Source organism: Oncorhynchus kisutch, linkage group LG28, assembly GCF_002021735.2.
Source record: "Oncorhynchus kisutch isolate 150728-3 linkage group LG28, Okis_V2, whole genome shotgun sequence".
Lineage (NCBI taxonomy): Eukaryota > Metazoa > Chordata > Actinopteri > Salmoniformes > Salmonidae > Oncorhynchus > Oncorhynchus kisutch.
The window spans coordinates 23,161,894-23,187,641 of NC_034201.2; the positions used below are offsets into that span (position 1 = coordinate 23,161,894).

General features: G+C 43.8%; 2 protein-coding genes across 11 annotated transcripts in view; one reads left to right on the forward strand and one right to left on the reverse strand.

Moving 5' to 3' along the window:
• The first annotated feature begins 4,399 nt into the window (after nt 1-4,399).
• On the forward strand, nt 4,400-7,008 carry LOC116358138 (T-box transcription factor TBX6L-like). Of its 2 annotated transcripts, none has more exons than XM_031808313.1 (3): nt 4,400-4,802; nt 5,327-5,564; nt 5,752-7,008. In XM_031808313.1, exons 1-3 carry the CDS (start codon nt 4,703-4,705, stop codon nt 6,398-6,400), a joined length of 987 nt encoding a protein of 328 aa, XP_031664173.1. In that variant the 5' UTR covers nt 4,400-4,702; the 3' UTR covers nt 6,401-7,008. The 2 variants fall into 2 exon arrangements, with proteins under 2 accessions (XP_031664173.1, XP_031664174.1); XM_031808314.1 differs by having other exon boundaries at nt 5,330-5,564.
• A 452-nt stretch (nt 7,009-7,460) lies between these two features.
• LOC109872901 (flotillin-2a-like) overlaps nt 7,461-25,748 on the reverse strand; it is a 37,993-nt gene continuing 19,705 nt past the window's right edge. The window contains exons 3-12 of one of the 9 annotated variants that reach the window (XM_031808317.1): nt 24,368-24,458; nt 21,912-22,090; nt 17,466-17,589; nt 17,041-17,159; nt 16,821-16,934; nt 16,576-16,695; nt 16,101-16,315; nt 12,553-12,736; nt 12,187-12,336; nt 10,693-11,699 (exon numbers count right to left, since the gene is read on the reverse strand). In XM_031808317.1, coding sequence (XP_031664177.1) covers nt 11,661-11,699; nt 12,187-12,336; nt 12,553-12,736; nt 16,101-16,315; nt 16,576-16,695; nt 16,821-16,934; nt 17,041-17,159; nt 17,466-17,589; nt 21,912-21,914 — 1,068 coding nt within the window. In that variant the 5' untranslated portion in view covers nt 21,915-22,090; nt 24,368-24,458 and the 3' untranslated portion in view covers nt 10,693-11,660. Of the gene's footprint in view, nt 11,700-12,186; nt 12,337-12,552; nt 12,737-16,012; nt 16,316-16,575; nt 16,696-16,820; nt 16,935-17,040; nt 17,160-17,465; nt 17,590-21,911; nt 22,091-22,332; nt 23,059-24,367; nt 25,096-25,748 lie in introns of those variants that run through there. The other 8 variants (XM_031808316.1, XM_020464327.2, XM_020464325.2 and 5 more) reach the window with 8 other exon arrangements.

Below are 25,748 nucleotides of genomic sequence, written 5' to 3' on the forward strand. Positions count from 1 at the left end.
ACAGTTGATGTTGAGATGTGTCTGTTACTTGAACTCTGTGAAGCATTTATTTGGGCTGCAATTTCTGAGGTGCAGTTAAGTCTAATGAACTTATCCTCTGCAGCAGAGGTAACTGGGGGTCTTCCTTTCCTGTGGCGGTCCTCATGAGAGCCAGTTTCATTATAGCGCTTGATGGTTTTTGCGACTGCACTTGAAAAAACTTTAAAAGTTCTTGAAATTTTCCGGATTTACTGACCTTCATGTCTTAAAGTAATGATTGGCTGTTGTTTCTCTGTTTAGTTAAGCGGTTCTTGCCATAATATGGACTTTGTATTTTACCAAATAGGGCTATCTTCTGTATAGCACCCCTACCTTGTCATAACACAACGCATTAAGAAGGAAATAAATTTCACAATTAACTTTTAACAAGGCACACCTATTAATTGAAAAGCATTCCAGCTGAAGCTGGTTGAGAAAATGTCAAGAGTGTGCAAACCTGTCACCAAGGCAAAGGGTGGCTACTTTGAAGAATCTCAAATATAACATATATTTTGATTTGTTTAACACTTTTTTGGTTACAACATGATTCCATATGTGGTATTTCATAGTTGTGATGTCTTCACTATTATTCTACAATGTAGAATTTTTTTTAAATGGTAAGGTTCTGCTTTTCTTTTCTTAGTCAACCTTGTGTTCTTTTTCTTTGTTCTTGAACGTAGCTCTGTTTCTTTGTGTTTTGGAACGTAGCCCTGTCTTTCATTTTGTTCATTGTTTTCACCTGTGATTGTTTCTCACCTGGTCTCATCAGCTCCCTAGTTAGTTCAGTTCTTTCTGTTTGTATGGTTGTGAGTTATTGTTTGTTTTTGTGACCACGATTCCTGCCTTCTGCGAAGGCTTAATAAACATCAGCCGCACTCTGCACGTAAATCTACACCCTTTTCTCCCTGAGTATTCATTACAAAAATAAAGAAAAACCCTGTTATGAGTAGGTGTGTCCAAACCTTTGACTGGTACTGTATAATAATTTACAGTTCTTCCCCACTACAAATACCTTATAGTTCACGTCATGGCAAATGCAATCAATTGTGTTTTAGATGTTGACTACAAAGGAAAGGGTATCCAACTATCAGCAGCTGATTTCAACTGAATATTATGCAATGACTCTTCTTGATGTAAATGTTAGTGGTTTGAATCATCTACATATCAAACATAACTGCAACCATCTTTCTGGAGCATTCATTGTGGTTGGCATATTTTCTGGCACAATATTTGTATCATATTTCAACAAAATTGAAATAAATATGTATGATGCACGTGGGAGGTGTCGGGTGACACGGTTTGGGGTGAGGACAGAGGTGGCGGCGACAACTTAGCCCAGTTACTGTGGAAACAGGCTCCCGAGTTTGGGCGGAGGATCAAGGGGGTGTGAGTGGTCGGGTTGATCCTACAGATAAAGACGTAAGCAGGCCTATCTGGGCGGCACCATTGAGGTGCCTGGTGTCCCTCCAACTCCTTATCAGCAAAGAGTTGGAGGGACACCAGGCACCAGGGAAATAAATGGAGATTTCTGGTTTCAGAGCTGGTCATGGGTGCACCTCAGCCACGCTCAAGGTCATAAACGATATCTTAACCGCCATCGATAAGAAACAATACTGTGCAGCCGTATTCATTGACCTGGCCAAGGCTTTCGACTCTGTCAATCACCACATCCTCATCGGCAGACTCGATAGCCTTGGTTTCTTAAATGATTGCCTCGCCTGGTTCACCAACTACTTCTCTGATAAAGTTCAGTGTGTCAAATCGGAGGGCCTGTTGTCCGGGCCTCTGGCAGTCTCTATGGGGGTACCACAGGGTTAAATTCTTGGGCCGACTCTCTTCTCTGTATACATCAATGATGTCGCTCTTGCTGCTGGTGAGTCTCTGATCCACCTCTACGCAGACGACACCATTCTGTATACTTCTGGCCCTTCTTTGGACACTGTGTTAACAACCCTCCAGACTAGCTTCAATGCCATAACAACTCTCCTTCCGTGGCCACCAACTGCTCTTAAATACAAGTAAAACTAAATGCATGCTCTTCAACCGATCGCTGCCTGCACCTGCCCGACCGTCCAGCATCACTACTCTGGAATGTTCTGACTTAGAATATGTGGACAACTACAAATACCTAGGTGTCTGGTTAGACTGTAAACTCTCCTTCCAGACTCACATCAAACATCTCCAATCCAAAGTTAAATCTAGAACCGGCTTCCTATTTTGCAACAAAGCATCCTTCACTCATGCTGCCAAACATACCCTCGTAAAACTGACCATCCTACTGATCCTCGACTTCGGGCGATGTCATTTACAAAATAGCCTCCAATACCCTACACATTGGATGCAGTCTATCACAGTGCCATCCATTTTGTCACCAAAGCCCCATATACTACCCACCACTGCGACCTGTATGCTCTCGTTGGCTGGCCCTCGCTTCATACTCGTCGCCAAACCCACTGGCTCCAGGTCATCTACAAGACCCTGCTAGGTAAAGTCCCCCCTAAACTCAGCTCGCTGGTCACCATAGCAGCACCCACCTGTAGCACATGTTCCAGCAGGTATATCTCTCTGGTCACCCCCCAAACCAATTCTTTCTTTGGCCGCCTCTCCTTCCAGTTCTCTGCTGCCAATGACTGGAACGAACTACAAAAATCTCTGAAGCTGGAAACACTTATCTCCCTCACTAGCTTTAAGCACCAGCTGTCAGAGCAGCTCACAGATTACTGCACCTGTATATAGCCCATCTATAATTTAGCCCAAACAACTACCTCTTCTCCTACTGTATTTATTTATTTTGCTCCTTTGCACCCCATTATTTCTATCTCTACTTTGCACATTCTTCCACTGCAAATCTACCATTCCAGTGTTTCACTTGCTATATTGTATTTACTTCACCAACATGGCCTTTCTTTTGCCTTTACCTCCATTATCTCACCTCATTTGCTCACATCGTATATGGACTTATTTTTCTACTGTATTATTGACTGCATGTTTGTTTTACTCCATGTGTAACTAACTCTGTGTTGTTGTATGTGTCAAACTGCTTTGCTTTATCTTGGCCAAGTCGCAATTGTAAATGTGAACTTGTTCTCAACTTGCCTACCTGGTTAAATAAAGGTAAAATAAAAATAAATAAAAACATATATATATATTTTTTACAGCGCATTCAAATCCAAATGTATTTCTGCGGCCAGCCAGACATTGAAGAGCAGGAGGACAAAAACGTAATTTATTTAAGTTTGGAATAAAAAATAATAATAACATAAATTTGCTTTACTTTGTAAGAATGCAATTTCACATTTCACATCTAAATCAGACTACATTTTCTTCATAGACATTCATATAAATGTTCTGTAATGTTCTGATTTACCTCTACATAACATATGAGCAGAAGAGCAGAACATGAGTCTCCAGTCCATACAAGTTCTGTGTAGGCCCTCTTCATATGCTGGGATAAGAGATTTGTAAGTTCTCTCAAATACGTATTTCATATGTAGAATGATTTATCCATTCCTAATGATAATTTAAAATATTATTTAATCATACAACCACATTAATAATTTCACCCTTCTGCCTTGAAGACCAAAGACAAATATATATTTTTGTGACAGCATTTACTACATTAGAGAAGCTCAGAAGTGTTTAGATATTTTTGGTATCATGATGATATTTATCATAACCAAGCCACATCTCAAAGAGCCAGGCCATCCCCGTAGAGCAGAATTCCAGTGGACTGGAGATCGTTACTTAGGGAGCAAGGTGTCACTCGACACACACCTTTGCATTGACACTCCCCTGCCTTCTGTCTTGTGTCTGTCTGGTCAGCCAGTATAATAAAGGAGCCAGGACCAGCTTCCTGTAGTAATGGCAGGCCAAACTGCCAAACTGCCCAGGTGATTAGCACCTGGCCTGGGAGTTGAGGGTTTTGAAGTTGGGGAACCCCAATGCCTCACTGCCTATACTGAACACCAACCTCCCCCTTCCTGCTCCCCTCTTTTCACACAACAACATGTAGGCTACTTTAAACTGTGTAAAGATCAAAGTGGGGTTCTGATTGATGTTCCAACACTTAACACACACACACACATACACACCTCTGTCTTCTTCCATATGGGAGGGAAAGGTATAGGGGATAGCTGTCCTAATCACATCTCAAGTGCATATCACTGAGTTCGAGTTTGGAGTAAATCAGAGAGGAATTAACAACAAGAGCACTGACTGGAGCTCCAAGGCTATGTACAAATATTTCCACATGTTAAGTTTGCTGAAAGTAAACGCAGTTGACAGTGAGAGGACGTCTATTTGTTTTGCTGAGTTTATAATAAATGAGACGTGCTAATTTACCCAACAGATAACAAAGCTCAAGATAGACAAGATAGACAATGGGCTGAACAGAAAAAGGTGAGAGACAGCCTTCTAGTAGCTTGAAACATGAACAGCAACTCACTTGAAAATGATACAATACTCCTCCCAGTATGACTCAGAATAACTATCAAATGTGTTTGTCAATTATATCGTCCCCAATATGTTCCTCTTGGTAAACCGTTGAATTGTTTGCTCAGTGGAAGACATGATGATTGTGCAGAATTGGAATAGTACTTAGTCGACTCACTGATCAATTAAGTGACATGTTCTTTTCCATTTTACTGGTATACATCACTATCATGTTCATAAGAAACTGTGAATAATGACAATAGTTTCTCTCTGTAGGTTCAGAGAAAAGGAAGGTCAGAGCTCCGAAAAACTAAATGAAAGACAACTCCCGATGGAATTGAAATCTTCCAATGGTATAGTCACATACAGAGTTAATAACAGAGTTTATTCAAACATCTGTAAAGAAAATTGTAAACATTACACCTAATTTCTAAAGAACGTATTTCTATTTCATACTATGAAAAATCTAGCTATGAAAGTCAAGCCAGCTGTCTATTGATCTTTCCTAACATGGGAAAAGGAAACTGCTCAAAAAAATAGCCAGCAGGTGTCATTATTTCATTTTGAGACCATCCAAAGACTGTAGTAGGCTATCTACGTAGTCATTCTATACCCGTCCTCTAAAGTTCATTTTTAGGACATTTTAAAGAGTTTGTCAAAGTAGAAGGTGAAGGAATCTCCATGCATCTTCTTTCCTTACTGTTCTAGCATCTAAGCCTGTATTCATAGTGTCTCAGAGTTGGAGTGCTGATCTAGGATCAGTTTGCCATTTAATAATGATGAATACGATTACATGGATCCTAGATCAGCACTCCTTTTCTGAGACACTTTATGAATACGGGCCCTGTTCTTTTCTGTCCTGTCCTCATTGTTTCAGTAGGATCCAGACCAGTGGAGTCAGATGATGAGGCTGTTGTCATCGTCTCAAGCTCTAGCTCAGCGAATTCTTATGGTGCAGCAGGATCCAGGACTGATGACATCACATCTCTCTCTGCTGCACATAACCCCTTAATCTCTGCCTTCATGAACTGTGGCCAGGAGGGATGGGGGGTCCAGGACACAATGACCCACAACACCCACACATACAACACACTTACTACCAGGGACTATGGCAGGTCAGATGATCAAGGCCATTTTCAATCTTAAAAGTGTATTAAATCAAATCATCAGCAATAAATTGTGAACGAGAATCATAATGCTTCTTCTTACCAGTCCAGTATTTCTATAGTATGGTTATTGGATAAATAGAAAAATAAAAACTAGGCTAATATTCTGAAACTGTACTCTATTGTTCTATTTCAGCCCTGGGCAGCATAACGAAGCCAGGCATACTGGTTTATCAAACGTTGCTTCTCCTCTCTTCCTCCCACACCCTCCACTGGGCCAGACTCACCACCTAGGGTCTGTTGGCTTCAGGAGGCCCCAGGTGCAGAGCAGGAAACCAGTGGGGCCTCACCCACCTCACCACCGAGGAGGTCCAAGTGGTCCAGCACCAGAACTCTCCCATAGCCACAGCCACACATCAGACCACCAGCCTCAGCAGCAGCAGCCACAGCACCATCAGGCTGAGTTTGACTACCCTCTCCCCCTGCCCCCAAAGGTCAGCAGGATGCACGTACCTGAGAGTGCCCTGCGTAGCCTGGAGAAGAGCCCCTCCCCCTCGGTGTCCGGCAGCCCTTGGTCCCTCACCGACATGCTCAACAGGATCCACAGCAGGGAAGGGTTTGGGATCAACTCAGTGAGCCCCCAGGGGAAGCTGCTCCATGCTCAGACCCAGTATGAGAGGCCAGGCCTGGAGCTGGGGGTGAACAAGGAGCTCTGGCCATCACAGCCCAATCAACCACTACCTGATGATGAGCCAGAGTACCTGCCTCTCCACAACATGATGCGCTACCACCAGAACAGCTTGATTGGTTCTGCTGGGCTGCTAAGACAACTATGTGGACCCTAGAGTGCCCTCCTGTAAGTCACCTATGCTCGACCTATAAGTGATCTCTTGTTCAGTAAACACAACAGGTCAGGTAGACATGAACATTTTCCCCCACCACTTGTGGACATCTAGCAACATCCCTGGGTAGACTTGAGGCAAATTAATATGCAATATTGAGTCATGTATAGTTAATTTCTCTTTGCTATGTTAGACGTTGCAAAAAATAAAATCCATATTTTTCAGTTGTAAAATAGGGAAGTGGTTTGCTAGGATAAGGAACTGGGGACTCTTTTGCCCTGACATTAGATTTGTATCATTTGTAAGGGGAGCTAACAACTATGCAATAGATTTGTATCATTTGTAAGGGGAGCTAACAACTATGCAATAGATTTGTATCATTTGTAAGGGGAGCTAACAACTATGCAATAGATTTGTATCATTTGTAAGGGGAGCTAACAACTATGCAATAGATTTGTATCATTTGTAAGGGGAGCTAACAACTATGCAATAGATTTGTATCATTTGTAAGGGGAGCTAACAACTATGCAATAGATTTGTATTTTTTTAAACTTTTATTTAACCAGGCAAGTCAGTTAAGAACACATTCTTATTTTCAATGACGGCCTGGGAACAGTGGGTTAACTGCCTGTTCAGGGGCAGAACGACAGATTTGTACCATGTCAGCTCGGGGGTTTGAACTTGCAACCTTCCGGTTACTAGTCCAACGCTCTAACCACTAGGCTACGCTGCCGCCCCGTATCATTTGTAAGGGGAGCTAACAACTATGCAATAGATTTGCATCATGTCTTAACCATCAACATGTTTCCCCACTTTCTTGGGACATTATAATTAACAGTAAATAATGAGTGAGATGTGAATGCAGAAGAGCCGTGGTTAATCAAACATACACAATTATGTTTTTTTTTGTTTTGATGTTAAGGCTGATAACATTAGCCATATTCATACTGTATGTGTCGTTGTCATGCTAGACAAGTTGGCTACAGCATAAGAGTTATGGGACGAGGATAATGTAACAGGCCACTGGTACCTGATTCTCTGAAAGAATACTGAGGAAACTGTATGAGGTGGCAGAATATGTATTACAGGGAAGTGAATAATACTTTGCAACAGCAAGACTGGAGGATATGAGGGTCACATGTTCACATGCTGAAATATCCATTTGGGACCAGTTTTCCAGTAGTATGTAATGTAACAATCTATATAAATCCAAAATAGACAAATTCACATAAACACATTTATTAAGTCTGAATAGATATTGTATATTTCAATAATGTGCAATCTTTTTAAAATTATAAATACACTGCATTCGGAAAGTATTCAGACCTGGTTATACATGTGTGCAAATTTACAACAATAAAAAAAATATCACATTTAACAATAAAAACAATAAAAAAAATATCACATTTACTTAAGCATTCAGACCCTTTACTCGGTACTTTGTTGAAGCACCTTTGGCAGCAATTACAGCCTCGAGTCTTCTTGGGTATGACGCTACAAGCTTAGCACACCTGTATTTGGGGAGTTTCTCCCATGCTTCTCTGCAGATCCTCTAAAGCTCTGTCAGGTTGAATGGGGAGCATCGCTGCACATCTATTTTCTGGTCTCTCCAGAGATTTTCGATCGCGTTCAAGTCCGAGCTCTGGCTGGGCCACTCAAGGACATTCAGAGACTAGTCCCAAAGCCACTCCTGCGTTGTCTTGGCTGTGTGCTTAGTGTCATTGTCCTATTGGAAGGTGAACCTGAGGTCTGAGGTCCTGAGCACTCTGGAGCAGATTTTCATCAAGGATCGCTTTGTACTTTGCTCTGTTCTTTTTTTCCTCGACCCTAACTAGTCTCCCAGTTTCTGCAGCTGAAAAACATGCTTCACCGTAGGGATGGTGCCAGGTTCCCTCCAGACTTGACGCTTGTCATTCAGGACAAAGAGTTGAATCTTGGTTTCATCAGACCGGAGAATCTTGTGTCTCATGGTCTGAGAGTCCTTTAGCTGACTTTTGGCAAACTCCAAGCGGGATGTCATGTGTCTTTTACTGAGTGGCTTCCGTCTGGACATAACCATAAAGGTCTGATTGGTGGAGTGCTGCAGAGATGGTTATCCTTCTGGAAGGAAAAGTCAAATGTGGAAAAAGTCAAGGAGTCTGAATACTTTCTGAATGCACTGTATATACTCTATAGATAAAGATAACAGTTAAAGGCATACAATGTTTGGTCTTCAACTAAATTCTAGATTCGAAAGGTAGATTTACCTGAACTGAAAGCTACTTCTACTCCGCTGAAATCAAATTACACTATCCATAATACACGATTCCATTTTTTTTTTAAGAACATTGGCACAAAAATAAGTCTAAAATCCAATGGGTGTTTTTCAGCTGAACAAAAACACATTTTGATCAGGGAAAGACTTCAGTATGTTTAGATAGAACATCACCCCACAACATAAGGGGCATAGAAAGAAATTAGTTGGTGGATGGGCCTGCAGAAATATTGTATTGTATAATTTTTGTTTTGTTTTTGGGCCTGGCTCCCCAGTGGGTGGGCCTGTGTCCACCCATGCCTACGGCCCTGTTCAACATTTCCAACTTTATACAATTCAAACCAGACATTTCATCAAACAGAATACAGGTTGCATTCTGGTTTCCAGTACTGTATCACACAATTTATCACTTCAAAATGTTACGGTCTGGTCTAAGATGTAAATCTTACATCAGAGAATATAATAAAAGCACAATAAAATAAATACAGTATTTCCAAAGAAACACTTTTGGTGATCAGTAGGGATTAGATTCTCCCCCACACCAGCGATATACCACCGTTGGCATTGGCAGCAGGTTAACATTACTGTAAAATAAAATGCATTTGCCTGACTACACAAACTGAATTATTCCGTTGCGCTATGTTCGCTACATACTTTGGTGCATTGGTGAATACATATCTGCATTGGTCAAGTCAATTGTGGTGATGTCAAAATGAAGGGTGGAATTCATTCTTATTTATATGGTTGTACAAAACAAAGTCATCAGTGATTGGATCATCTCTAACCAATCAGAGTATCAAAGCCAATGACACATTTTAAAAACGCCACTTTACAATTTGTTCTGGTTCTGGCCCAACCCTTCAGTTTCTGGGACCAATCAGATTTGAATGAGTTGCATTCTAGACATCATTGGGGAGGTACTTTCTATAATAGAGCCCCACAGTTGTGGTGTCATAAAACAAAGTGGTGAAACAGGGAAATGGTTTCAATCGTTTTTCCAACATTCATTTTTTACCATAGGGAATTTTAGAAACACTTGAAATAAGGGCTGTGTTTCGTGTAGGCTTACCCTGGCATGACGTTTTGACAACCATGTAAATCTCTCTTGGACAAGGTGACTTTTAGCAATATATTTACACTCAGATTTGAAAATGCTAATTAGTATCAAAGTAGACAATGCAAGACTACACATCCCTGCAAGCTCCTACACGTCATCTCTAGCTGACACCTTTGCTAACAGGTATTGTGTCAATTTAAAACAAGCACAAGACGACTCACAGAATTGTCCATTTAAAGAAATGTAGCCAATTTATTAATTACTCAATTTAGCTAACATTAGATAGTTTATCCAGAGATTCTTACCTTTGCCTCGATTTGGCAGTTTTGTTCAGATCATCATGGCATTTGTAGTTCTTTATGATAGCCACATTAGCAGATAATTAGCATTTCATTTTTGGGGGGTAAATACAGGCTACTATATTGATCAAAATCACCTTGTCCTAGAGATAAATTTGTTTTCTTCTTTTTTTCGGGGGACAAAATCTACTTTGTTTTTGTCCTAGAGAGATTTACACGGTTATCACAACGTCACACCAAGGTAAGCCTACATGAAACACTGACCAAATTTGAAGTGTTTCTAAAATCCCCTACAGGAAAAATGAATTGTGGAAAAACGATTGGAACCATTTCCTTGTTTGACCACTAGGTTATAAGGGTATTATGACTCATCCAGACTCATTGTGGAGAACGTCCATGGACGTGGCATAGCGTTTGGCCGGAGCAACATTGGTTCAGCAAGTGTCTAGAAATCTCAAACTCTCTAATATATTTTCATAAAATAAATACGACTTAAAATGAACTCCAGTCCAACTCAAACGTCTAAACAAACTGAAATCTCTTCTTGTGTTTAAAGCACATTGGGTAAGGCATGTGGAGATAGCTGATAAATGATTGGATGGTCAACAGGTCTTGGCAGTATTGAATTCCTAGTCAAAGATATCAAGCAGCACCTTGTAAAATCCTGAAATTAAGGAGTCTAGTAAACTGTAGAGATAAATCCTTTATAAAAATGTATATGTAATTTAAGAATGGAACCACAAGGTGACATAACACAACATTGGCTACCCTAAGAGACTGAAATGCATATTGTCATATGACGTCTCAATAATTGGAAAGAAGTAGAACAAGTATTAAAGCTTAGATTGACAGGTAATCCAGATGATCAGGAAAGCTAGCAGGACTCCCGGGTCTCTATATTAAGGCTAATCTTGAAGGTATATGGCTTCATACAGACATGAAGATCGATGCACACGTGTTCATGTGTATCATTTCTGCGTCTTGCATGTCTTGTCCTAAGAAGACACACCTCTCCCATACCCAAGATGAAGAATGAAGTGAAGATTCTTGTAAAGAAAAGGGCAAATGATATGAGGATGGGGGAGTACATTTCTACATCTCTCATTGAATTTCACTGTAGTATCACTAAACTTTTTGAATTGCCAAACCATTACTTTTCCTGAGGTTTGGCCACTTGGTTGGTTAACAGGCACATAAGAATGAAACAATAAAAATGGGTGACGAAATACTTAACACTTGCACAAGTAACTGTAAAAAACCATGGGCATATCCAATGTACTAATTGTAACACAATGAAAAAAACTACAAAGACACAAGGCGAGACCTTTCAGACCAGAATAAAGCCCGCACAGAAAAATCAGGATGAATGCCCATCTTCTATAATGTAGAGGAGTGTAAGTACAACACAATGGGGGTAACTTCTTAAAAACAAAATATAAAATGAACAGTTGCTTTTTTTGTTCTTTAAAAGAAAAACATTCAGTGGCCCATGCAGATGATCTGGTCCTATAGGAGACAAGGCACCAGGGGTCTAGGAAATGAGAACGACTACTCTTTCGTAGTAAAAAAACAACTCTTGTATTCAAGTGTTTCTTGTTGATTTAAAGAGTGCATAAGAGAGATGTATTGGAGTCAGGGTGCATTGGATTGTTTTCATGCTTGAGGGTTGGTCATCTTCTGAAGAAAAGGGATCTGTGGGATGATAAGAGAGAGACTGGGTTAGCTGCAGCCTTCACTGGAACAATGGAGAGCCCTGTGACTTAGTGAGAATCAAAAAGTTGGCCCATTGCCATCAACTGGCTATTTGCACATTACTCAGGCTTTGTCCCAAATATTTACATAGGGAATAGGATGCTATTTGGGACACACAGAGTGCGGAAACTGAGTGTAGTTAGGGATGAAACATGGTAGGATCTGTAGGGAGTATGCTCTGGAATGACTGCAATTCGACATGGACTTCACAGCAAAATTGTATTTCTATTGTGTACAAAAGTGCAAATGTTTATGTATAGGCCTACTGTAGATTCAGCCTTATAAACCTAGCTAGCTGAGGCTGGATAGATGGAATGTGTTCACACACCTGCAGTGATTATGAGTATGGGCGGGGTATCGCTCTCTACATTCTACTGACCCCCCTGGAATGTGAACGTACTCCCTCCCTCCTCCCCTCCCCCCTCACCTTCATCAGGTCCACCCCTGTGAGAGCGTTGACGGACACGGGGAGCTCAGCCAATAGGCGGTTAACCTCGCCGGTCACACGACTACCGTCCCCGCTCAGGATGACAATCTCATTGGTCTGGGCCAGGGGTGCCGCCACCTTGCCAGCAATCTGTACCAACACAATGACACAAACCTTCTTCACCTGGGTGTTCTTCTGAGAGAACTTAATAACATTAATATTTTTATTTTTAATCTTCCATTTTTTCATGTCCAAAAGCTGTCACACACATTATACCAAATGATTGTGTGCAGCTCTATGTCAGCTCGTCCTTACCACAACACAAGGTATAAAGTGTTAAATGCCCCTCAGTCCTGACACACTGACCTTAGGCAGGGCCTCTAGGACCAGAGCAGTCTTGGCAGCCTCTCCATAATGCTGGTAGGCCTCAGCCTTCAGCCTCATCTTTTCAGCCTCAGCCTTCCCTATAGCCTCTATGGAACCGGCCTCTGCCTCTCCGATACGACGGATTTTCTCTGCCTCCGCTTGGGCCGTCAGCACCTTCTTCATCCTGTTCAGGGGTTGGCAGGAGGGCATGTAAAGGGTTTAACTCGAACAACATCATTAGATTGCAGACTAGATTTCATTGAACTACAGTATGAACATCTGCTACACACCTAAATCATAGCTATAATTTGGTTTAAACCACATCACTAAGGATCGATCATGGTCCACACACACCAACACAGTCGTAAGGAGGGCACAACAACATCTCGTCTCCCTCAGGAAGCTGAAAAGATTTGGCATGGGACCTCGGATCCTCAAAAAGTTATACAGCTGCACCATTGAGAGCATCTTGACTGGCTGCATCGCCGTATGGTATAGCAACTGCTTGGCATCTGACCGCAAGGCGCTAAAGAGGATAGTGCATACCATTGCTCCCTGCCATCCAGGACCTCTATACCAGGCGGTGTCAGAGGAAGGACCTAAAAATGGTCAAAGGCTCCAGCCACACAAGTCATAGACTTTTTTCTCTGCTACCGCAAGGCAAGCGGTACCGATGCACCAAGTCTGGAACCAACAGGACCCTGAACAGCTTCTACCCACAAGCCATAAGGGGGTGGCAGGTAGCCTAGTGGTTAGAGCATTGGGCCAGTAACTGAAAGGCTGCTATATTGAATCCCCGAGCTGACAAGGTAAAAATCTATCAAAATGCCCCTGAACAAGGCAGTCAACCCACTGTTCCTAGGTCGTCATTGTAAATAAGGAGCCAGGGTAATAGCCCTGGAGCCAGGGTAATAGACAACATTGTCAGCTGTTAACTAGAACTTAATACACTAAAACATAGTCTGAGCAACATCAACATCATCTAGTTAGCAGTACAGACAGTGATTATAGGATATTTATTAAAATGCCATGTATTCAAATCCTACTTATTTTATTCCCAAAAATGTGGACAAATGTAACTCAATTACCTCGTACCCCTGCATATTGACTCAATACCTATTGTTTACGAAGCATGTGACAATTCGATTTGCTTAGCTACTACTGCAAATGTGAGATGAAGTTGCCCCTACACACTGATCCGTTTTGTATTTTGGTTATGATTTTGAAAAGGCTAAGCTTATCCTAGACCTATGTCTGTTGAATCTGACAATTAATCTTAATGGTTGTACAGTCGTCTCAAATAAAACTGAAGGACCTCGGCGTTACTCTGGACCCTGATCTCTCTGTTGAAGAACATATCAAGACCATTTCAAGGACAGCTTTTTTCCATCTACGTAACAAAAATCAGAAACTTTCTGTCCAAAAATGATGCAGAAAAATTAATCCATGCTTTTGTCACTTCTAGTTTAGACTACTGCAATGCTCTACTTTCCGGCTACCCGGATAAAGCACAAAATAAACTTCAGTTAGTGCTAAATACGTCTGCTAGAATCCTGACTAGAACCAAAAAATTTGATCATATTACTCCAGTGCTAGCCTCCCTACACTGGCTTCCTGTCAAGGCAAGGGCTGATTTTAAGGTTTTACTGCTAACCTACAAAGCATTACATGGGCTTGCTCCTACCTATCTCTCAGATTTGGTCCTGCCGTACATACCTACACGTACGCTACGGTCACAAGACGCAGGCCTCCTAATTGTCCCTAGAATTTCTAAGCAAACAGCTGGAGGCAGGGCTTTCTCCTATAGAGCTCCATTTTTATGAAATGGTCTGCCTACCCATGTGAGAGATGCAAACTCGGTCTTTACTGAAGACTCATCTCTTCAGTTGGTCATATGATTGAGTGTAGTCTGGTCCAGGAGTGGGAAGGTGAACGGAAAGGCTCTGGAGCAACGAACCGCCCTTGCTGTCTCTGCCTGGCCAGTTCCCCTCTTTCCACTGGGATTCTCTGCCTCTAACCCTATTACAGGGGCTGAGTCACTGGTTTACTGGGGCACTTTCATACCGTCCCTAGGAGGGGTGCGTCACTTGAGTGGGTTGAGTCACTGATGTGATCTTCCTGTCTGGCTTCCTGGCCAGTCCTCTTCTGGCTGTGCCGGGTGGAGATTATAACAGTATATGGCCAAGATGTTCAGCCCCTCCTGTCTCAGCCTCCAGTATTTATGCTGCAGTAGTTTATGTGTCAGGGGGCTAGGGTCAGTTTGTTATATCTGGAGTACTTCTCCTGTCCTATTCGGTGTTCTGTGTAAATTTAAGTGCGCCCCCCCTTGGGTTGTGCCGTGGCGGAGATCTTTGTGGGCTATACTCGGCCTGGTCTCAGGATGGTAAGTTGGTGGTTGAAGATATCCCTCTAGTGGTGTGGGGGCTGTGCTTTGGCAAAGTGGGTGGGGTTATATCCTTCCTGTTTGGCCCTGTCCGGTGGTGTCCTCGGATGGGGCCACAGTGTCTCCTGACCCCTCCTGTCTCAGCCTCCAGTATTTATGCTGCAGTAGTTTATGTGTCAGGGGGCTAGGGTCAGTTTGTTATATCTGGAGTACTTCTCCTGTCCTATTCGGTGTTCTGTGTAAATTTAAGTGCGCCCCCCCTTGGGTTGTGCCGTGGCGGAGATCTTTGTGGGCTATACTCGGCCTGGTCTCAGGATGGTAAGTTGGTGGTTGAAGATATCCCTCTAGTGGTGTGGGGGCTGTGCTTTGGCAAAGTGGGTGGGGTTATATCCTTCCTGTTTGGCCCTGTCCGGTGGTGTCCTCGGATGGGGCCACAGTGTCTCCTGACCCCTCCTGTCTCAGCCTCCAGTATTTATGCTGCAGTAGTTTATGTGTCAGGGGGCTAGGGTCAGTTTGTTATATCTGGAGTACTTCTCCTGTCCTATTCGGTGTTCTGTGTAAATTTAAGTGTGCTCTCTCTAATTCTCTCTTTCTTTCTCTCTCTCGGAGGACCTGAGCCCTAGGACCATGCCTCAGGACTACCTGACATGATGACTCCTTGCTGTCCCCAGTCCACCTAGCCGTGCTGCTGCTCCAGTTTCAACTGTTCTGCCTTTTTATTATTTGACCATGCTGGTCATTTATGAACATTTGAACATCTTGGCCATATACTGTTATAATCTCCACCCGGCACAGCCAGAAGAGGACTGGCCACCCCACATAGCCTGGTTCCTCTCTAGGTTTCTTCCTAGGTTTTGGCCTTTCTAGGGAGTTTTTCCTAGCCACCGTGCTTCTACACCTGCATTGCTTGCTGTTTGGGGTTTTAGGCTGGGTTTCTGTACAGCACTTTGAGATATCAGCTGATGTACGAAGGGCTATATAAATACATGTGATTTGATTTGATGTCTGAGTGTAACTTATTTGCTGCATAGATGCTTGAAATGCAGACACTCTAGGCTCCTGTGGTGGTTTACTCACCCTGCGTTGCACCCAGAATTTGAACGAGCATACACATTGTCCTTATTTTCCATGCATTCTGGGAGCGGCTCAGTGATTGGTCACTCACTTCTGTCCCTCGGCCAGCTGTTGCATCTTGTAGGCCTCAGACTCGGCCGGCCTCTTGACCGTGGCGATCAGCTCCTTCTCAGTGCGGTCAATCTCCTTCTCCTCAATGGTGATCTGCTTCTTCCTCTGAACCACCTCGATCTCGATCTCCTCCAGACGGATCTTCTGCTGCTCCTTGGCAGCCTGCAGCTCGTAGGCCAGCTGGGCCTCTGCTTTCTGGGAGGGGGGGGGGAGAAAAGGCAGCGGTGATATTCACCAGGAATTAAATGGAATCCAATGTGCTGAAACGAAAAGGGACTACCTGAACTTGTCCCGGTAGTTCCCTTTCCTTTGAAAAACGTTTAGCTTTGGTGTGCACTAATGAATATGACCAGGGTGAATCTCTTATAAAGGTGTTTTCATTAGGTGTAGATTTGATGTCATCGATTGACTACTAGGTGAATCTAATCTAGAGCAATGATGCCCATGTCTGATACCTTTGTGTTGACTTCTTGATTGAAAGCAGCCTTCTGCATCTCCAACCCTCTCTTAGAGTCGGCCATCTTGGTATCTGCTTGGAACTTGATGTCCATCATCTCTTTCTTACATTCTGCTTCCTATTGGGGGCACAGACCACAAGATGAGAAGAGAAGATTCAGTGTAGCAAAGACTAACATCAATACTGAGTGCGATGTACTGCGACACATTCAGGGAATCTACTTGTTTGCAGGATATATCTTACCCTGATTCCTGCGTCTCTCCCTGCCTCGGCCACTCCGATGTCTGCGTCTCGCTGTACTGCAGCTGTCTGACTCTTGCCCAAGGAACTCAGGTACTCCACTTTATCATAAACATCCTGACAAAGACAGGGATAAAACAGAGGCCCTCAGTCATTGTGCGGCAAGTGGTGTCACTTTAAGTGTATAAAGCTGCAATAGGATGACTGTGCCCCTGTCTCTTACCTTGATGGTGAAGCTGAGGATCTCAATGCCCATGTGGCCCACGTCGGGCGCTGCCACCTCCCTCACCAGAGCAGCAAATCTGTCTCTGTCCTGGTAGATCTGCTCCACCGTCAGAGTACCTGGAACATAGGACTGGGGTCAGTGTCTGGCTGGGTCACTAACCATAGACTGATATGGATTCCTCTATCTGAAGTGGTGATTTATTTAAATGAGTTGTACATTGTAAAATTCTTAGTATCCTATATCAGAGTTAAACCAGAGCCTAAGGGTCCGAGGAGTACATGCATAAATTATATGGCATATAGAATTTGATTTCCTGAGAACATGTCAAATGGTTTAAAGTTCTATAGCATGACCTAATAGTAATACTCCTCTGAGACCCAATAGTACTGAGCAACAGCCCGTGTCTATCAGAAGGTCCCTACCGAGAATAGAGCGTAAATGACCCTCCAGGGTCTGCAGAATGACACTCTTTATCTCCATCACAGATTTCCCCAGGAACTGTTCACAGGCATAGCCCAGCAGCTCATTGTCTACCATCACCTTCACCTGGAGCCAGGGTAATAGACAACATTGTCAGATGTTAGCCAGCTAAATAATACACTGAAATCATCTGAGCAACATCAACATAATCTGATTAGCACTTCAGACACATAACTACACTGGCTAATCTATGTGATTATAGGTCTTAAAAAAAAAAAGCCATGTATGCACATTATACCTAGTTATTTTATTCCCTAAAATGTGAACATACTCTATCTGTAGTTATAAACTCAGCAAAAAAAGAAATGTCCTCTCAATGTCAACTGCTTTTATTTTCAGCAAACTTAGTACGTGTAAATATTTGTATGAACATAACAAGATTCAACAACTGAGACATAAACTGAACAAGTTCCACAGACATGTGACTAACAGAAATTGAATAATGTGTCCCTGAACAAAAGTGGGGGGGGGGTCAAAATCAAAAGTAACAGTCAATGCAACGCCACACCAGATACTAAGTACTGCAGTGCATCTCCTCCTCATGGACTGCACCAGATTTGCCAGTTCTTGCTGTGAGATGTTACCCCACTCTTCCACCAAGGCACCTGCAAGTTCCCGGACATTTCTGGGGGAATGGCCCATCCCTCACCCTCCGATCCAACAGGTCTCAGACGTGCTCAATGGGATTGAGATCCAGGCTCTTCGCTGGCCATGGCAGAACAGTGAGAATCCTGTCTTGCAAGAAAACACCCACAGAATGAGCAATATGGTTGGTGGCATTGTCATGCTGGAGGGTCATGTAAGGATGAGCCTGCAGGAAGAGTACCATTTGAGGGAGGAGGATGTCTTCCCTGTAACGCACAGCGTTGAGATTTCCTGCAATGGCAACAAGCTCAGTCTGATGATGCTGTGACACACCACCCCAGACCATGACGGACCATCTACCTCCAAATCGATCCAACTCAAGAGTACAGGCCTTGGTGTAACGAGCATTCCTTCGACGATAAACGCGAATCCGACCATCACCCCTGTTGAGACAAAACAGCGACTTGTCAGAGAACGGACATTGCAATTTATTGCCCTGGCCACATCTGCAGTCCTCATGCCTCCTTTGCAGCATGCCTAAGGCATGTTCACACAGATGAAGGGACCTTGGGCATCTTTCGTTTGGTGTTTTTCAGAGTCAGTAGAAAGGCCTCTTTAGTGTCCTAAGTTTTCATAACTGTGACCTTAATTGCCTACCATCTGTAAGCTGTGTCTTAACGACACTAACAAAAACTCCAGTCTGCACTCAACTCAGCTGATGCGGTATCGTGGAGTTATAATATACTTGGCTAGGGGGTAGGTAAGGGGATCACATATGGAATGGTTGTGCAAGCCACTGTAGGGAGAGCTAATAAATGAGTGGTAACAATGTGCTGTTTATAAAACTCAGCAAAAAAAGGACCCTGTCTTTCAAAAATAATTAAGTAAAAATCCAAATAACTTCACAGATCTTCATTGTAAATGGTTTAAACATGCTTGTTCCATAAACCACAAACAATTAATGAACATGCATCTGTGGAACGGTCTTTAAGACACTAACAGCTAGAGAGAGGCCTTTCTACTGACTCTGAAAAACACCAAAAGAAAGATGCCCAGGGTCACTGTTCATCTGCGTGAACGTGCCTTAGGCATGCTGCAAGGAGGCATGAGGACTGCAGATGTTGCCAGGGCAATAAATTGCAATGTCAGTACAGTGAGACACCTAAGACAGCGCTACAGGGAGACAGGACAGACAGCTGATCGTCCTCGAAGTGGCAGACCACGTGTAACAACACCTGCACAGGATCGGTACATCCGAACATCACACCTGCGGGACAGGTACAGGATGGCAACAACAACTGCCCGAGTCACACCAGGAATGCACAATTTTCCTTCGCACAAACCCACCATCGCTGGACCAGACAGGACTGTAAAAAAGTGCTCTTCTCTGACGAGTCACAGTTTTGTCTCACCAGGGGTGATGGTCGGACTCGCGTTTATCGTCGAAGGAATGAGCGTTACACAGAGGCCTGTACTCTTGAGTTGGATCGATTTGGAGGTGGAGGGTCCGTCATGGTCTGGGGTGGTATGTCACAGCATCATCGGACTGAGCTTGTTGTCATTGCAGGCAATCTCAATGCTGTGCGTTGCAGGGAAGACATCCCCCTCCGTCATATGGTACTCTTCTTGCAGGCTCAGCCTTACATGACCCTCCAGCATGACAATGCCACCAGCCATACTGCTTGTTCTGTGCGTGGTTTCCTGCAAGACAGGAATGTCAGTGTTCTGCCATGGCCAGCGAAGAGCCCGGATCTCAATCCCATCGAGCACTTCTGAGACCTGCTGGATCGGAGGTGAGGGCTAGGGCCATACCCCCAGAAATGTCCGGGAACTTGCAGGTGCCTTGGTGGAAGAGTGGGGTAACATCTCACAGCAAAAACTGGAATATCTGGTGCAGTCCATGAGGAGGAGATGCACTGCAGTACTTAATGCAGCTGGTGGCCACACCAGATACTGACTGTTACTTTTGATTTTGACCCTCCCCCCTTTGTTCAGGGACACATTATACCATTTCATGTTAGTCACATGTCTGTGGAACTTGTTCAGTTTATGTCTCAGTTGTTGAATCTTGTTATGTTCATACAAATATTTACACGTGTTAAGTTTGCTGAAAATAAACGCAGTTGACAGTGAGAGGACGTTCCTTTTTTTGCTGAGTTTATAACAATTGGGTACTTTTCCACCACTATTCACTCTCCTCAAGGCCAAACTCCACTCAGAAACATCTCTTCATACTGAGGACTGCAGTCATTGCTCATGTTGTGGGAATGTTGTGGTACACAAAACACGATCTTAAAATCATTTTCCTCGATTCCTCTCTGCTTGCCTCCTTCTCAAAACATAAGAGGACACGAGAATATTGGAGGAGAAGATCAGAGGAGAAGATGTCCTCCAATACTGTTTGTTTCCATCTGATGTTTTAAAAATTAGGCAAGGAGAGAAGAATCTGAGGAAAATACTTGAGATTCCACCCTGGTCTTAGTAAAGACTGAGTGAGACAGTTCGGTAATGAAGAGGCTAGACGTGGGTTTCTGTGTTAATAACAAGCAGTAGAAATCCTGAATATAACTGAGCCATAAGAAAATGTGTAAACTCTGGCCTGGTGCATATTATCCACGTGAGATATAGTCAAGAGTCTTTTCAGGTTACTAATAAAACAACAGAAGTACTAAAGGTGAGGATAAACCGAGTCAGAGGAGATAAGATATCTTCATATTGGCCCTATTCAATCAATCATTGAATAAATCATTTTAAAGGTAAACAAGTCAATGGCGGTTGTGTTGTCTGCTGCAGCTGAAAGGAAAGAGAGCGAGCTGGTCCTGAGGTGAGAAATGTGACTGGACATTGACTCCAATGAGGCATGCATTCAGAAATGGGCTGAGAGGAATCACAGTGTAATGGGAGGGGAGATGGCAATCATTCCTTGAAAACACTGATTACAAATTACCACAGACAGACAGACCACCTGACATAGACAGCAGGGGGAGCTATGCCAAGTGAAGGCCAGAACTGAGACGAGGACCCATGCAAATGTGCCCTGGCTCCACCCCCCCCCCCCCCCCCCCCCCTTCAAACACCAAGGTTCCTTCAGCATGCCCTGAAAGGGTGTGCAGCAGTGGAGGCTGCGGAGGGGAGGACGGCTCATAATAATGTCTGGAAAGGAGCAAAAGGAATGACATCAAACACATGGAAACTATGTTTGATGTATTTGATACCATTCCACCGATTCCACTCCAGCCATTACCACGAGCCTGTCCTCCTCAATTAAGGTGCCACCAACCTCCTGTGGTGGGCAGGGTACATTACAAAATAAAAACCATGAAACTGGAAATATGAGACCAATGATCGGAAATAATACACATCTATTTCCTGCTTATTTAATTATTTAAACAACCATTTCCTACTTTTTCACACTCCAAGATGATAATGACTTTCATGAGAAACTGCTCTCATTTTTTTAATAGATGTTTTATTTCTTTCCCTGACATCTGGTTGAAATGGAAGCATGGTTTACTTTACAGCCGCCCACTTAGGAGGTTGCCAAGAGACAAACTGACTCTTCCAGTTTCACAAACATGTGGAAACTCATTTATATCTCTTAATATTATAGTAAAAGGTCATATCATTTGAGAAATATGTGACACCATATGGGTGTGTTTAAGGTCAAAGGAAGGTGGGTATATCCACTTTCCATTATCCAAATCTGCACTGTCCCAACTCAAACCACTACTTTGAGTTGGTATCTTCTCATTAAAATACAATGTCAAAGACTGTAAACTTGAGTCGCCACATAACTCCGTTACCATAGAAACCAGGACAGGAGGCTTGTATAGGCTCGTCCAATCAGATAGAGAGAGACCTGATGATGGACCTTGTTAGAGAAGTTCATCGTTAAAGCTCCCTCTGCATCAGTGACAGTGGGCTCATTGTAGTCAAGCCCACTGGACAGACTAGGAAACTAAGAAAAGGGAACATCACACAACTGGCACTGGGTTAGAAGTAATGGAATTGGTTGTAATGAATTACAAATTATAGACCAGATTAGTCATAAATAAGACAGAAATGTCCAGCGAGAACGAATAAATAAAATCTAAAGTAATAAAGTAAATTGCAGGAACACTTGAACTTTTGACAAATTGTTTTTTGTCTTTCTTTTCTTCTATGCTGATGCTGTTCCTGTCTCGTTCCATGTCCGTTCCTTATTAAATGTTTTACTCCCCGTACCTGCTTCGTCTCTCCAGCATCAATTCCATGGGACAGAATGCATCCGCCATCACACGAAGCATCGGGGAGTACTGGCATTCCGGTTGGTATGATGACATCGGCTCTGAGTCGCCACCGATGGAACCAGGGGTGCCTAGCCAGCTCGTCGGGATTCCACACCCTAGCTGGCTCGAGAGGTTTCCTTGCCCCAGTTGGCTCGGATGGCGCCCATCCCACGTCAGGTCTCAGCCGGATCGTCAGTTCTTGTTCACCCAGCCGGTCCAGGAATTTTTTTGTTTTGTTGGTGACGTCGGGGAGGATTCCGCCGTCGATGGAACCGGGGGCGCCTAAGCCAGCCCGTCGGGCTTTCACGCCCTGGCTGGCTCGAGAGGTTTCCTTGCCTTGGTTGGCCTGGCAGCTTACCATCCCACGTCACTCTCCACCGGATCATCGGGCTCCCTCTCTGCAGAAGGATCGACAGGCGTCTTGCCTCAGTCGGATTGTCTGGCTTCCATGCCTCAGCCGGCTCGCCAGGCTCTCACTGCTCTCACTCCTGCCGGTTCGTTGGCTTGCCCAGCGCACATGTCTCGGCCGGTTGGCGCCCCTAGACGCCGGGTGGCGCCCCTGGGGGGGGGGGTTTCCTGTCACGCCTGCTCCCACTCTTCCCTCCACTGGTGCTTGAGGGTGCCAGGCTGCCCTGCATCACGCAATCCTGCCATCAATTACGCACACCTGCCACCTTCCCTCGTCACGCGCTTCAGCGATATTGGACTCACTTATCATCTGTTTATTACTTCCTCTATATTTGTCAGGTTCCCTGCTGATGCAATGATTGTGTTCTTGTATGTTGACGCTGTTCCATGTCCGTTCCTTATTAAAGGTTTGACTCCCTGTACCTGCTTCATCTCTCCAGCGTCAATCCATGTGACACCAATTTTAATAAAATTTTCACTGCAGATTGGCACTAGGGGGGTTAACACAATTAAATCAGGATTTTAACACAGAGAAAATATTACAAAAAATGTATGACTGTAAAAATAAGGAATGCAAATGTTTGGATGCAAAAGAAACATGCCAGGCTTTATTCTTCTTCCCTGTACCCCTTTAAGGAAGACACCATTCAAGTCAGAAATGTCTGTCGGGACTGTTTCTGCCTTGATACGAGGGTCAGTCATTCTCCACAAACAGCTAGTGCAACGTGATATTCATGGACATTAGATACATCACTATAATTCCTGCTTGAGCAATATAGGGTCTATTTAGTAATAGACATGGACAAATAATTTTAGCAAGGAGATTACACTTTTTTGATTCTAACAAACCCTGTTTGTAAAGTACTGTATCCAACCAGGGATGTGAGACTACACGCTCTATGGTGTTTACTCCATATTTACACTTGACCACAAATACAAACATTTCACTTTACACAGGCCTTAATGTTTAGTGTAAAGCAAACAGGGTCTGAAATAACTAAACCCTTGCAACAAATTCTGACTAAAGAGAGTACAGCTACGACTGGAAGTTACTTTTTTGTAGCAGGCTAGGAGAATTTACACAGCAGGTTAGGAGAATTAACATGGCAGGTTAGGAGACTTAGGATAAGGTTAGTAAAAGGGTTAAGGTTAGCTAAAATGCTCTCCTAACATGCTATGAAAAGTCACTTCCGGGTATAGTTGTACTCGCTCTAGTCACAACCTTTGCAATAATGAAACATATATCTCCATTTTGGAAAATTGTGGTGACTTGGCATATTTCTAGTTGTATACCTAAGATTGCAACTATGGATTATAGTTAATAATATTATAATATTAAAAATAATGAAATGTAATAATTGATGGAGGCAATTGTTCTGTTGTAACTTCTATCAGGAGAATGATTGAACCTCAGTCATGGCTATGGCACCAGTCCCCCTTGGGGGTGCTGGGGGGTAGGGGAGAAGGGAGGCATAGGAGGGGAGGGAGGGTATAGAGGCTGAACCCCATCCCAATTTGAGCTGAAAGAGGCATTCCAGTCCATTCCCAGAAGGTAGATGTGGTACAGTAGTTAGGTGTTTTACCTGTGCCACCCCAGTGACAGTAATAGCTACACCCTCCGCTGTTTCTACATCCTCACACTTGGGCTGCAGGGTCATAATCTCAAGGGTTATCCTGTGGAGAACGTGGAGAAAATATAAAATAAAAATTGGCATGTTCTGGAGGGAAGGGAGAGCAAATGAAGAGAGGGGGAGTAAAAACACAAAAAGTGATGGAAAATAAATAACATTCACACAAATCCAATTTATTTATATAGCCCTTCGTACATCAGCTGATATCTCAAAGTGCTGTACAGAAACCCAGCCTAAAACCCCAAACAGCAAGCAATGCAGGTGTAGAAGCACGGTGGCTAGGAAAAACTCCCTAGAAAGGCCAATACCTAGGAAGAAACCTAGAGAGGAACCAGGCTATGTGGGGTGGCCAGTCCTCTTCTGGCTGTGCCGGGTGGAGATTATAACAGAACATGGCCAAGATGTTCAAATGTTCATAAATGACCAGCATGGTCGAATAATAATAAGGCAGAACAGTTGAAACTAGAGCAGCAGCACAGTCAGGTGGAAGTTGAAACTGGAGCAGCAGCATGGCCAGGTAGACTGGGGACAGCAAGGAGTCATCATGTCAGGTAGTCCTGGGGCATGGTCCTAGGGCTCAGGTCAGTTGAAACTGGAACAGCAGCATGGCCAGGTGGACTGGGGACAGCAAGGAGTCATCATGTCAGGTAGTCCTGGGGCATGGTCCTAGGGCTCAGGTCCTCCGAGAGAGAGAAAGAAAGAGAGAAGGAGAGAATTAGAGAACGCACACTTAGATTCACACAGGACACCGAATAGGACAGGAGAAGTACTCCAGATATAACAAACTGACCCCAGCCCCCCGACACATAAACTACTGCAGCATAAATACTGGAGGCTGAGACAGGAGGGGTCAGGAGACACTGTGGCCCCATCCGAGGACACCCCCGGACAGGGCCAAACAGGAAGGATATAACCCCACCCACTTTGCCAAAGCACAGCCCCCACACCACTAGAGGGATATCTTCAACCACCAACTTACCATCCTGAGACAAGGCTGAGTATAGCCCACAAAGATCTCCGCCACGGCACAACCCAAGGGGGGGGGCGCCAACCCAGACAGGATGACCACAACAGTGAATCAACCCACTCAGGTGACGCACCCCCTCCAGGGACGGCATGAGAGAGCCCCAGCAAGCCAGTGACTCAGCCCCTGTAATAGGGTTAGAGGCAGAGAATCCCAGTGGAAAGAGGGGAACCGGCCAGGCAGAGACAGCAAGGGCGGTTCGTTGCTCCAGAGCCTTTCCGTTCACCTTCCCACTCCTGGGCCAGACTACACTCAATCATATGACCCACTGAAGAGATGAGTCTTCAGTAAAGACTTAAAGGTTGAGAC

Bases quoted from the DNA above. Each gene is read 5' to 3' on its own strand.
- LOC116358138 (XM_031808313.1), top strand. From the start codon at position 4,703: ATGACAATAGTTTCTCTCTGTAGGTTCAGAGAAAAGGAAGGTCAGAGC. The intron at 4,803-5,326 runs GTATAGTCACAT...TCATTGTTTCAG, and splicing joins GGAATTGAAATCTTCCAATG to TAGGATCCAGACCAGTGGAG. The intron at 5,565-5,751 runs GTCAGATGATCA...GTTCTATTTCAG, and splicing joins ACTACCAGGGACTATGGCAG to CCCTGGGCAGCATAACGAAG.